Here is a 12,193-nt window from a genome sequence, read left to right as displayed (position 1 = left end):
GATACTTTTATCTAAAATGACTAATTAGATTTATAAAAAACTCCCGACATTAGATTAGCCAAATAAAATGCAAAATGGATAATTGTTTAGATTAGCCAAAAAAAAAAAAAAAAAGCTACATGTAGCATTATAAGAATTATTATGAGAATATTATTTCACAATTTTTAATAAAAGATATTTCATAAATATGATTGACATTACTATGAGAATATGGTTTTCATACTTAACGTTGGCAAATACGACATTTGAAAAATATAATTATTATAAAATAAAACCATTTGAAAAATATTATAATTACAAAAATGATTATTTGACAAATAATAATCGTTAAAAAATTATTTTACTAAATGAATTACCATTGAAAAAATAAAGAGTGAAATACGAATTTTAGAAAAAAAAATAAAGATAGAATTAATAAAGAGTAAAAAAATAATATTAAATAATATAGAAAAAAAAACATAGCTAATCAGATATAAAATGCCTTTAAAAATTTATTAACTAAATTAAATAACCATTGAGAATGCTCTTAAATAATAAAATTTGATATTTATTTAAAATCTTGGAGCTGCGAGGCTCCAGGTGTCAGCACTAGGCAGAAGTACACAGAATGCCCCCAACACGGCACCGTACCCAATAAAAAACCCTAGTTCTCAACATGAGACAGCATATTAACTGCCACACCATCCATCACGATCTTAAGCACCTGCCCACCTTCAAAACGGGCGCGTTGAGGAGTCGATCCCTATCAACGAAGCGCACATAGGAGAGGGATCGGGTTGAGAATCCGCGCCACGTGTGAAACTAGTGGGGCCCAGACACGAGAAAAGAAAGAAAAGAAAAGAAAAGAAAAAGATGAAAAATCCACACAACGAGAAGGCCCAGAAGGGGTTGTCAACAAAGCCAAATGAGCATCCACCACTCCCTCTCACACAAACCACATATAAAAGCCATTAACCCCATTATTTAACACACACACGCCCATACAACACCAACAAGATTTTCCATCTCCGCCACCGCCACCACCTCTACGTCCACCTCCACCAACCACACCCTCTCTCTTCTACGGAAACGACGTCCTTACGGCGAGATGAGCGACGACGAGTGGGTCAAGGTCGCGATGACCAACGAAGCGGTGGTGGCCTACATGCTGCTACGGTTCAAAACAGAGCAGCCGCCGCCGCTTCCGCCGCCTGCTCCAGCCAAGCCGGTTCTCCATCTCGGATGGACGGTGCGCCAGCGGCGTTCGAGATCGGCGCCGAAGCACGGCGATGGGAAGAAGAAGCCCGAGGCGGCAAGGGCTAGTCCAACCACGCCGCTTTCCTGGAGCGGCGGCACCTCTGTCAGCGGCGGCGTACTCGATGGCTCCGAGGAGTCCAGCCGGCCGGTCAAGCCAACGGACGGCTCGAGATCTAAGGTTTGTTCCTCTGCTTGCTTTTTATTTCATTGTTTTTTTTCCTTTCCTTGCTTCTCTCGCCGAGTCTGACTCGGTGAGTTGGTGTTAGCTCGGTTACCACGAGTGGCTTAACGCTTTTTAAGAACTGACGAAAATACCCCTATGAAAGTCTTATATTTATCCTTGATTGGTTTATAGGAAGAGTCAGGCACAGATGGAGCCTGGCACCATCAGCACCTGTCAGATGTTCTCATCTTTTCAATCTTTTTAGGAGCTTCCATTGTTCTTTTCCTAGTTTACGCTTATGCCCCCTTTGCATGGGGACGCCTCGTGGTTTCCGGGACTAGCTCTGTCATTTTGCGTACCAGATCGGGGTCCGCCGGCCACCGAACCGGCCGTGTCTCAAATCTCATTAACCAAACTGCCCTTCTCGTTTCGATTTAGGACTTTCCACTTTCTCAGAGATTTCTATTTTTAATTCTTTCAGAGAAAATTGGTGACTTGGATTCAACGCCTGGAGTCAGAGGGGCTTATATCGACTCTCTTAAAACTGTTCACGCTTTTCCGCTCCGTGTCATGCCCACGTTCGAATTGACCAAAACACCCTTCCACTTTCGTCCTTGTAAAGAAGCCTCCTGCTATATACCAATTCATTGTCCGAGTCAATACTCCTATTGGCCCGTAATTTCTTCTCCAAATTATATATGACGAAATCCTCCACCCCCACCCAGAGTCAAACACCCCTCACAATTGGCAAGGGTATTTAGGGCAATAGGACATATGTTTTTAACCTGCTTTATCGGTGGCGTGTTTTCGTGGCAAATAGGTCTGCGTATAGTTTGGTGGGGGTGGGGTGTTGGAAGTGGTTGTGCACTTTATGTTTGCTGCGATGGGAAATGATTCCCTGCAGTTTCCGCAGTTTGGCTTTTCCTGTGGGCTCACAGTAAATATTAAATCCCAACCTTTCCTGCGTCGTCGTTTTTGCTTTTTCGCACATGGTCTTATATACAATAAGACAAACGTCGGTTACCAGCGTGACAGTTTTGATCGCAGCATGAGCAGCCCTTGGTTCCTGAATAGTGAATAAATCTCTCCTTCGGCACAGTCAAAAGTGGAAAGGTTTTTCATTGGGCCGTGACCCTTTTTGAACAACAGGCTGTCATGTGGGCTTTTTGCTGTCTTCCCGGGCTCCACAAAGGTGGAGTTTTTGGTCAAATAAATGTTGCATGTATGGGGCTAGATTCACATTTTGGTAGGGGCCACTTGGTCACCCAATTATGAATAGTGTTTGTCTAAGGGCGTAACATACAGCTGACTTGTTGGTTATTGGTTATACCACCAAAACCCAAAGAACATTATCAACTAGTTTTAGAGGTTCTCGTAAGGGTCCCCTTTTTATTTATTTAATTTGTTTTTGTGGACAAAAATTAGGAAAGCCAAAAGTCTTGGGGATGGGACACATTGGGGTGTGGGGTCTACACGCCAAGAAAATGTCAAGGTGTTAAGTTAATGCACGCGCGTAGAGTCACGAGCGAGTCATGTGACCCTTTTGTGAATTTCTGATGTGGCAAGAAGCCATGGGCTTTTATACCATGCGGCGACGTGGAACATGTAATGGTGTCCTCCACCCTCCACACAAAACAATTATTTATATTTTCGTGGCGGTTTTCAATGACCAAAATGCGTGTCAATACTTGGTAGTTGGTACGGTTTAGCGAGCGAATTATAAATATTTTTTTCTATTTTCAGTTATTGTGCGTGTGTTATCTGTCGACTAATAATTTATTAATTTGGATTGAATGATTGTGTACAGGTAACGGTTACGTGCGAAACGACGACCACCACCACCACCACTAAGAGGGCTAGAAAGAAAAAGGTAAATTCCAAACGTGTATGAAGATTTCATGGAGTAATTGGTGTTTAGTGTAATTATGAGATTGCCCATGAATGTTTAATGACAGAAAAATCCAAAAGAAACGTCATCCATGGCTCCGCAAGCATTAATTAGTTTCCACGTTTATCATTACTACCCACTCGTCACCATGAATAGCATTTGTAAAAATGTGTCATTTTCAACTTTTCTATCGAAACTTGGGGTTGATTCTTTATTTAGTGAGGTTTTGGTGGATGGGTCCCTTAAATTTTTCTTCTTTTTCTGGCAGTCGTTAGCTGAACTTAGAGAGGAGGAAAGCTTGCTCTTGAAGGAAAGGAGAAATTTGAAAAATGTAAGCCCTTTGTTTCCTTCCTTGGCTTCTTGTCCTGAGATATCTTATGGGAGATACCTAGACGGTGAATAATAATTTTTAACTGATTCATTGAGCAGGAACTGGCAAAAATGCGTCTCACTCTTGACAAACAGAGAGCTGCAAATGAAAGTTGGAAGAGAATAAAGGTCACTTTGCCTGTCTTATCAATTTCTTGGCCAATTCACTTGTGACTTGTTTTTCATAAATGTTTTTTTTTTCTCTTTTTTCTGTTATGTAAATCTTTTATCAAATTTAGAGTACTTGTATTAAATCATGCTTGTGAACAATTGAATCGTTTTACGAATTGAATTAATCTATTTGGTTATACAAACAACCGTGTTGATCCCATATGAAGTTTATATCAGATGTTTTGATCCGACAGTGAATTTTATCACTGGTCCATTATCTCTTGAGTGTTGCACTTGTACTTCATTCTGTCATGTTCCAACTTTTCCAATCTGTACGTCAGGAACTTTTTGTCAGTCTTTAACCACATAGATTAGCCTACCTACTGTCTTTCTGAAAATTGAACTTTACGTCAGCTGATATTCATTAATTTCCACTTTACATATTTAGTGGGTCCGTTATTATGCATCTTTAAAATTGAACTTGTGATTGTTTCTTGATGCTATCTTGTTTGCCTACCATAATTTGAAAACAAGCTTCCTTATTAACATAATATGCAAATTTGTGGGCCACTTCATCTGGGTGTCGTGTTGCTCAAACTACTACATACAATCATTTGTGTTCCTCATTGATATGAAGTGCCTGAAGCGGCAATAAAGCCAAAATGTGACATAAAATGAGACACAGAAAAGGCACACAATTTGCTCCAGTGAATTCGTGCCAATTTGGTTTGGTGACATTGATCATCATGCAAAACCTAGAAGGTTGCTATCTTTCTATGCAAATAATATTTCAAAAGTTGATTAAAATAATACGAGTTAATAATAGGTGATGCTGAATCTAAATATATATCTATATTTTTGTTACAGCTTGATTTGCAGTCACAGCAAACATTAAAAGCTACAACTGAGGAAGAAGCCATCATCTCTGAGCGACCCCAGGAAAGGGAACAAGTTTGTGACCCTGCTTCAATCCTTCCAACAGGCGTCATATGCAATAACATTGGTGCTGTACCACATACATTCCAATCAAAAAGTTCCTGTTCAAAAATACAGGAACTTAGAGACAGTGAAGCATCATCGATCTTGTTACCTGATCTAAATCTGCCTTTTGAGGAGGAATCCGGCTCTGAGGTTTTATATGGGATGAGCTAACAAGGCGAGACTGTCTTCCTAATTAAGTGGGGATAAAGATCATCAACTGCATTTTTCCTTAATAAGATAATGGATGCATGAGTCTGACTGACCATGTGGTAGGTTGGGTTATTATAATTGTAAGTAGAAAACCAATTACCTTCTCCGCCTCTTGACATGAAGGTACTGAGGGGTACTAGTGTAGAGATCCTAACCATTAGTTACAGTTGCATTCTTTCTTCGCAGGTTTCTACAGTCATCCAAAATTCTTAGGGGCCAACCCTCATTCCTTCTGTTTCCTTTTTTTTTTTAGGAATTTTTTACAAACAAAGAAAGGTGTAACTATTCTATAGACAATTATATGTTTGGGTTCCTTTAGTTGAACAATGTGAAATCTAATTTGATAGTATTTGCTCTTGCATTTTTTTTTTATTATTATGAAAAAAGATGAATCCCAAATTTCGTGCTTGAATGGAACCCTATTACTCTGCAATATATCTCATGTAGAGCAAGAATTTTGTAGTGAAAAAGGTGGAGCACTGATATATTCCTCCATTTTCTTCATCTCATGCCTAGGTTAGGCATGAGGTTTCTTTCACAAGATTATTGATTGATTGGTATAAAAGCGAGAAGGACAAGTGTCGAAAGATTTCTAAACTATATATAGCAAGAGCAGATCTACCTATAAAAAAGAAAAGAGGATAATCTTGTCAATCTGTCTCACTCCTACCTACGTACCAACTAACTTTTATTTTATTTTTAATTTTTATTATAGGATTGACTTACAAATTTGCATGAAAAAAAGAAAAAAAAAAAGAAAAAGGAAAGGCCATAATGAGCGAGTACTTGAGATTGATTAACAAATAGGGTTAATAACTTAATATGAAAGAAAAGCTTAAAGTGGGTTAATATTAGGTGTGGGGTGGACCCACCACAACAAATAAGAACCCAATTATGATTCCAATTAGAGCAGAATTAAGTTAAACAGCTCTCACGCTCACCACCTATTTGACTGGCTAACCATAAAAAGAAAAGAAAAAGAAGTTTGATCTGTCGATGAGGCTTTTATGAAATTAATTCTTTATATAAATAAAACCCCCTGAAACTTCAACTTCACACAAATTGGTTGAAAGACAGTTGGGTGGCAGTGGCACCAGCCAAAGAAAAAGGTCAGAAAGTGTCTGCTTGAAGCTTTCTTCTTTTTGTCTCGTTGTTTGGCATTAGAATATTCAATTAAATTATTATTATTATTATTATTATTTTTACCAACTTAAGTTTTTAAAGTAATTGAGGGGTTTGAATGTTTGATTAATGATATTAAAGTAGAGGTTTGAATTTAAATTTTATCTCCATCTTTCACAACCCCCATTTAAATTAATAATATTCTTATTCTTAACCTTTTGATTACACCAAAATCAGATTCCTTAAAAGGTGGAATTAATTGGGCTTGGTTTGACCACACTTTTTTAGAAAGCTTTTTGCTTTTTAATTTAAAAAAATAGAGTAAAACTATTGACAAAAAAAAAAAAATCCAAATACAAAATAAAATTTAAAATATTAAAAAAGAAAATGATAGGTGTTCTACTTATGTTCTCCTTGTCCTTAGTGAATATTATATTTTAAAAAAGCAAAACAGAAACTGACACTAACCCTTATTTTCACATAATTTTTAAAAAATAATATCCATCAGCAACCTAACCTAAGAACACTTAACGTTTTTCTATTTAAAATTGCTTTCAAAGTTATGTCACATCAGAGTTTTTTTTTTTTTTCTAAAAAAAACTCCTCTAAAAAATTATATCAAACGAGCCCTTTGCCTCAAAGATCACTACTGGACCAAGACCGGCTCGTTAGCTCGATTAGTGGGCTGACAAGTTCTCCTATTTTTAGCTTTTGTGTTTGACAATTTACTGTTTTTTACTAAAAAAAAAAAAAAAAAAAAAAAAAGAAAGACTATTTACTGTTTTTTCTGTCTCGTAAGAAAAAGCTCATTTGTCGGGAAAAAAAAAAAAAACACAAATTATAATAGACTTGTTATAAGTTCACTTGAAATTTTCCTCGCTTGTCATTAAGTAAAACAAATATATATATATATATTAGAAAATTAAAACAAAAGGAAGAATATCTAACTTTGAGCATAGAAAATTTTTTTAAAAAAATGAAACGTCCAAAAAAAAAAAAAACCCTACTGCTTTTCTTAAATGAGGGAGTACAACGGAAACATCTTAATTCTAATTTTTTTATATTAACAATATTCTAAGAGCTTGTTTGTGATTGTATTAATTAACAATATATATATAAAATCATGATCCTTAATCCTAGCTGAAACTCTGCAATACAATGAATTGGTCAGACAACATACATTAGTTAGGCTTAACGAGCAATGCTACAAGTTTTTCCTATGTCACTTTCGTGTCCCTACAAGAATTATGCGGCTCTTAAAATCACCATTAAATTTGTGATTGATCATTATTAGATTTTGATCAAATTATAATTTTAAAAAGAACATCATTTTTTGAGACACAAAAAAGACTTGTAGAATTACTCAAACTTAACACGCATGCAAATTGCGACGTTGCAGACAACAAACATGATAGTGTAGGAATGGCATACAAATATGATGATTTGTATAACTTTCAATTACTTTCTCGTCAATAGTTGATTGTCATCACCTAATTAATGAAGTGCTTCTAAAGATATTTAACTTTAGGGGTAACTTCACTTTATATCTCTAAATTAATACGCGATTTGAAAAATTCTCCAAATTTTAAAACTTTTTAATTTGGATCCCTGAATTTTTAATTGTAATCAATTTGAATCCCTCCGTTAGATTAGCCGTTAACTTCCCTAATTTACCCCTAAAAAGACTAAAATATTCCTGAGTTTTTTTTTTTTAAAAAAAAAACTTTATTATTTTTTTAAATTTGGAATTAAGGGTAAATTTAGAATTTTATAAAAAAATTAGGGGTATAAACGTTATTGTCTCACTTTTAATGTTTAAAATCTGACGGAAGTTCAAATTGAGACATTTTTAAGTTTAAGGGAGCTTCTCAAATCGCTTGGTAATTCAAAAGTTTAAAATGAAGTTATCCATTAACTTTATTTATGAATTCACATGATAGCCTATAAGTAATAAAATAGACTTTTTACTTTTAATTATTTCATTGATTATAAACCGTTATGTCAATTTATAAAATAGTTACAATAAATAAAAGTTATAGTACTCACAAATTTTCCTAAACAATATATATAATCATCCACATCGTGATCTAAAACATAGGCAATTTACTCTTAAGCATGTATAGTAGAGTGAAAATTAGAGTAGCAGAGTAAAATAATGTTTTTTTTTTTTGCCTTGAGCTTAAAGTATTTATATTCCACTTAGCAAATATTTAAGAAAATAATATACATTTTTTTTTCTTTCTATTTTAACTATTTTTGCAAATGACCTACATCTGGTACAGTAATTTGGCTATCAACTTTCACTATTTTATTTAAAATATTATAATATTTCTCTATTTTCAATATTCATAAAGAAGAGAAAGATTCATATTATTATTTTTAATTAATTTAACTTATGCATTGTTGAGCTACAAAAATCCTTTTAGCCAATGCGGCTGGCCTAATGAGAACATTATTATTTTTATTTTTGGAATTTTTTTTCGAAAATGCCAGCTTAAATGATTGATTATTTTCCTAAGTATGGTAAGAGCATCCCCAACAAAGCTTTTCAAAGTTTTATATTAACTATATTTAACTAGTACAAGCCCTTTTCAAGCTCCAACACACTTTAAAATAAAATTTTTGTTAAAATTTGATACAGTAAACTTTCATATTGTAAGATTTTTTTATTCTTTTTTTCTCGTTTGTGTCTGCCTTTCCCTCAATGTTATATATAAATTTTTTTTAAAAAAATAGTGGGTAGAATAAAGAGTTTGTTGGAGTGTGAATAAAAAAAATAATAATAAAGAGGTAAAATAAAATTTTGGAGTTTTTTAATAGCTATTTTAACTTCACTCTTTCTAGAGATGAACTAACTAACTTAACGACACTAATGAAAAAATAATTTAAAAATAAATAATATTTTAAATAAAATAGTAAAAACAAATACCTCAAAATATTGAATTATATGGAAGTATTTCACAAATCACAAAATAAGTAATTTGAAGTAAATATTAATAATGTAAATGATGAGTGTGTTGTTGGCGTTGGGCAGAAATAATAATAGTTATCTATCAACGTCACACTGTGATTGAGCCCTGAGGCGCACTGTAATAAGGGGGATTTTTCAAACATAACGCGCAGAAGATCTTCAGCTGCCTGCTGCTTGCCCGATCATGAGGCCGCTGTCACCATCCCACCATTATTAATTATTTATATATCACCCACTGTCTGTCATTCACCATCATCACTCCTCAGAACGGATCACCCTCTTCCCCGCTCATTTTCTCACGTCCGGCTTTCATGGGCGACTTTTACGACGTGTCTGAGCCAGAGCCGGAGGGGGAGGGGGTCCCCTCCGTCCTCCACGCACTTTTAACAGTAAATAAATGCATGAAGCACGTACATACATGGCAGAAAGCCAGAAAGGTAGAGCAGCAGGAATTGTACTTCCAACAGTGCTCTTCCCATTCGCAGCGCTTCTGAAAAAGCTTTGACCATTTCCACTTCTTTTCGCCTGATCTTCTGCTACGGGTCCCTCTCACACCGCACCCTCATATACTCCCTAGTAAACAGTTTGGGAAATCTTCAGATTCCTCTTAATTTATTTATCACCCAATTAATAATTAATATGTTTTTTCTTTCGAACTTTAGATTACCACAATTGGATGTGTTTACTTCTTGTTATCAAACAATACAAAGTATCCCTTTCAACAAAAAGACCATCTCAATATATATCCAATATCTGAACCACCAATGACCATTTGAAGATTGCTGGCCATGACTACATGGTTAAGAAACCTCAAGTTACTAAGAGTAGTTCGGCAACCCTTTTTAGCCAAACCGCCCTCATTAATCATCTTAAGGTTATTTAATTTGGCAAAAAAAAAAAAAAAAAAACCGGTTTCTAAAACATTATTTTGTTTAATATTTATAATTTATAATGTTAAACCGGTTTTTACATACCCATGCACTCCAACTCAAACATTATTTTATTTAACATGCAGTACTCCACCATAGGAATGTGGAATCCCAGAAATTGTATGCACTTGCACTGCAACAGAGAGAATAATCTTACAACATTGGCTCTGCACTCCATGGAAGTTGCTGGAAGATGTTCTTCAAAAACCAAATAAGAAAAAGACTGACAAACAAACAAACACCACCTTCTTGAAGGTTTACTGCCGTACATTTAAGTATCTATTTATAAATATATATATATTCATCATCTTCGTTGCCCTAGATCTCAAAAGCATGGGCTGGAATCTTCATCCAACTACAACACTAAAAGTATCTTCTTTCACGCATATGCGTTATAGATAAATATATCCAGCCCATCAGCAAGGAAGACGAACCAAAAAAAAAAAAAAAAAAAAAGGCATAATAAACACGTATGCATGCATAACACTAAACAGGCATAGATGGAGAACTTCTGCCGCCGAAATTCACACCCAGCTTCAAATCAAGCTCCAAGCTCCCGTTCCCATTCCCTTCTCTTGTAGTACTACAAACATTTGAGCTGAAAAGCTGAGCCACCGAAGTCACCACCGAGCACTTCCTCCTCCCACTCTGCGCCGCCGCCTTAGCCTTGGCGCTCACCTTCTTAGCTTCCGAAGATGAAGACGAAGATGTTGAAGGCGATGACATTACTAGCGGCAGAACCGAAGGGATTTCGAAGTTGGTTCGGGCTTTCGACCCCCTCAGCCGCCTCGCCGCCGCGTCGTACGCACGCGCCGCATCTTCCGCCGTGTCGAACGTCCCCAGCCAGTGTCTGCACCTCCCTATACGGTCGCGTATCTCCGCCGACCACCTCCCCCACGGCCTCTTCCTCACCCCTCTATAGCTCTTCTGAACCGCAACGTTTCCGCCAGTACCCTTCACCGTTTCGGCACCGAAACGTTTCGTATCGGTCTTGTAGCTGATGCTTACACTTTTGTTGGTGTTAATGTTACCTCCGAAGAGGACGTGCTGACCCACAACGGCAGCGATTCCGTCAAGAACCGGCGACGTTTCCGTTTCCGTTTCCGGTTCCGTTTCTTTGTTGTCAACACCACAAAGAGAAAGGTCTGCAGAAACGCCGGACAAGTGAGAGCCGTAAAAGCGCGGCTTTTCGGCGAGCAACGTTAACGGTTTCGGTGCATGAAACGGTTCGGAAATGGTAAAGAACGGAACGGTTTGAAGGGCTTTCCCGTCCATATTGGTTGTTTTTGAACGGGGACGAAACAAGCACAGACGGAGAATGACGATTTTGCATGTAACAGTATATATACTACCAAAGAAATGATAAATTATTAATTAACCATTATTTTTCTTGAGAAAAAAGATTTCATTTTGATTTAAAGATATTCCTGTCAATATCGATTAGACCGAAATCCCTTATTTACTACATGTTTTGTCTTTCCTGGGCAGGAAGGATATATACCTTCCGTAATGTCTAAACTACCCATCAAAATTACTTCGGTAGGGATATGGATGGCATTACGGAAGTAGTGAAGGGTAATTTGGAACGAGATGATTTGATGGTCATTGATTAAGGGGGTGCAACATCTCGAGGATTTGATAGGAGGGTTAATAGCCGTTGGATTATGCATTGTGGACGCGATCAGAGGGCGTCACGGTGTCGTCCTGGAAAAGATTGTTTGATTGTTTCGTTTGACTGCTTGGCTTAGCCTTTTGATAGCCTATTTAATTTAATTTAATCTATGTTGATTTGCTTTTCTTTAGCCAGAGGAAGATTTGGGTGTAGCGAAGGCATTGGTAATAGCCCTGCACACTCACTTGAGGAACCGCTAAGTATGTGGAAGATGCTGTTTGATGATGACATATGAAAGGTCCTGATCTTGTCAATCAGTGGGAGTTGCGTCCCACTGATCGATAGCGTCTGTTCTGGGGGGGCAGGATCTTTGACAAAATTGTTGATCATGACCGTGTAATCTTTTGGGTGATGTAGAGGGGAAGAAATGGTTGTCTTTTTAAGGGCAAAATCTTTTTGTAAATGTTGTAGCTTTGGGTTTTTAGGGTTAGCAAATCATGAGTACTCAGCCTATTCTATCAAGTCTTTTAAAGGTACACCTAAAAAAAAGAAAAAGAAAAAGAAAAAAAGTCTTTAATTGTATCCAATTGTTCTAATCACA

The 12,193-nt window shown here is 36.5% G+C and overlaps 2 protein-coding genes across 2 annotated transcripts; one reads left to right on the top strand and one right to left on the bottom strand.

The window, feature by feature from the left end:
* The first annotated feature begins 692 nt into the window (after nucleotides 1-692).
* Nucleotides 693-5,330, top strand: LOC132187274 (uncharacterized). Its single transcript, XM_059601537.2, has 5 exons — nucleotides 693-1,414; nucleotides 3,207-3,269; nucleotides 3,556-3,618; nucleotides 3,717-3,785; nucleotides 4,635-5,330. Exons 1-5 carry the CDS (start codon nucleotides 1,088-1,090, stop codon nucleotides 4,917-4,919), a joined length of 807 nt encoding a protein of 268 aa, XP_059457520.1. The 5' UTR covers nucleotides 693-1,087; the 3' UTR covers nucleotides 4,920-5,330.
* A 5,136-nt stretch (nucleotides 5,331-10,466) lies between these two features.
* LOC132188012 (Integrase-type DNA-binding superfamily protein) lies at nucleotides 10,467-11,255 on the bottom strand. The gene has a single exon (XM_059602431.2). The coding sequence runs from the start codon at nucleotides 11,253-11,255 to the stop codon at nucleotides 10,467-10,469; it is 789 nt and encodes a 262-aa protein (XP_059458414.1).
* Nucleotides 11,256-12,193: the final 938 nt, after the last annotated feature.

Source organism: Corylus avellana, chromosome 6 (assembly GCF_965113065.1).
Source record: "Corylus avellana chromosome 6, dhCorAvel1.hap1.2, whole genome shotgun sequence".
Taxonomy (NCBI): Eukaryota; Viridiplantae; Streptophyta; class Magnoliopsida; order Fagales; family Betulaceae; genus Corylus; species Corylus avellana.
Note: the sequence above shows the minus strand (reverse complement) of the source record. Positions and strands in the feature narration are given on the sequence as shown.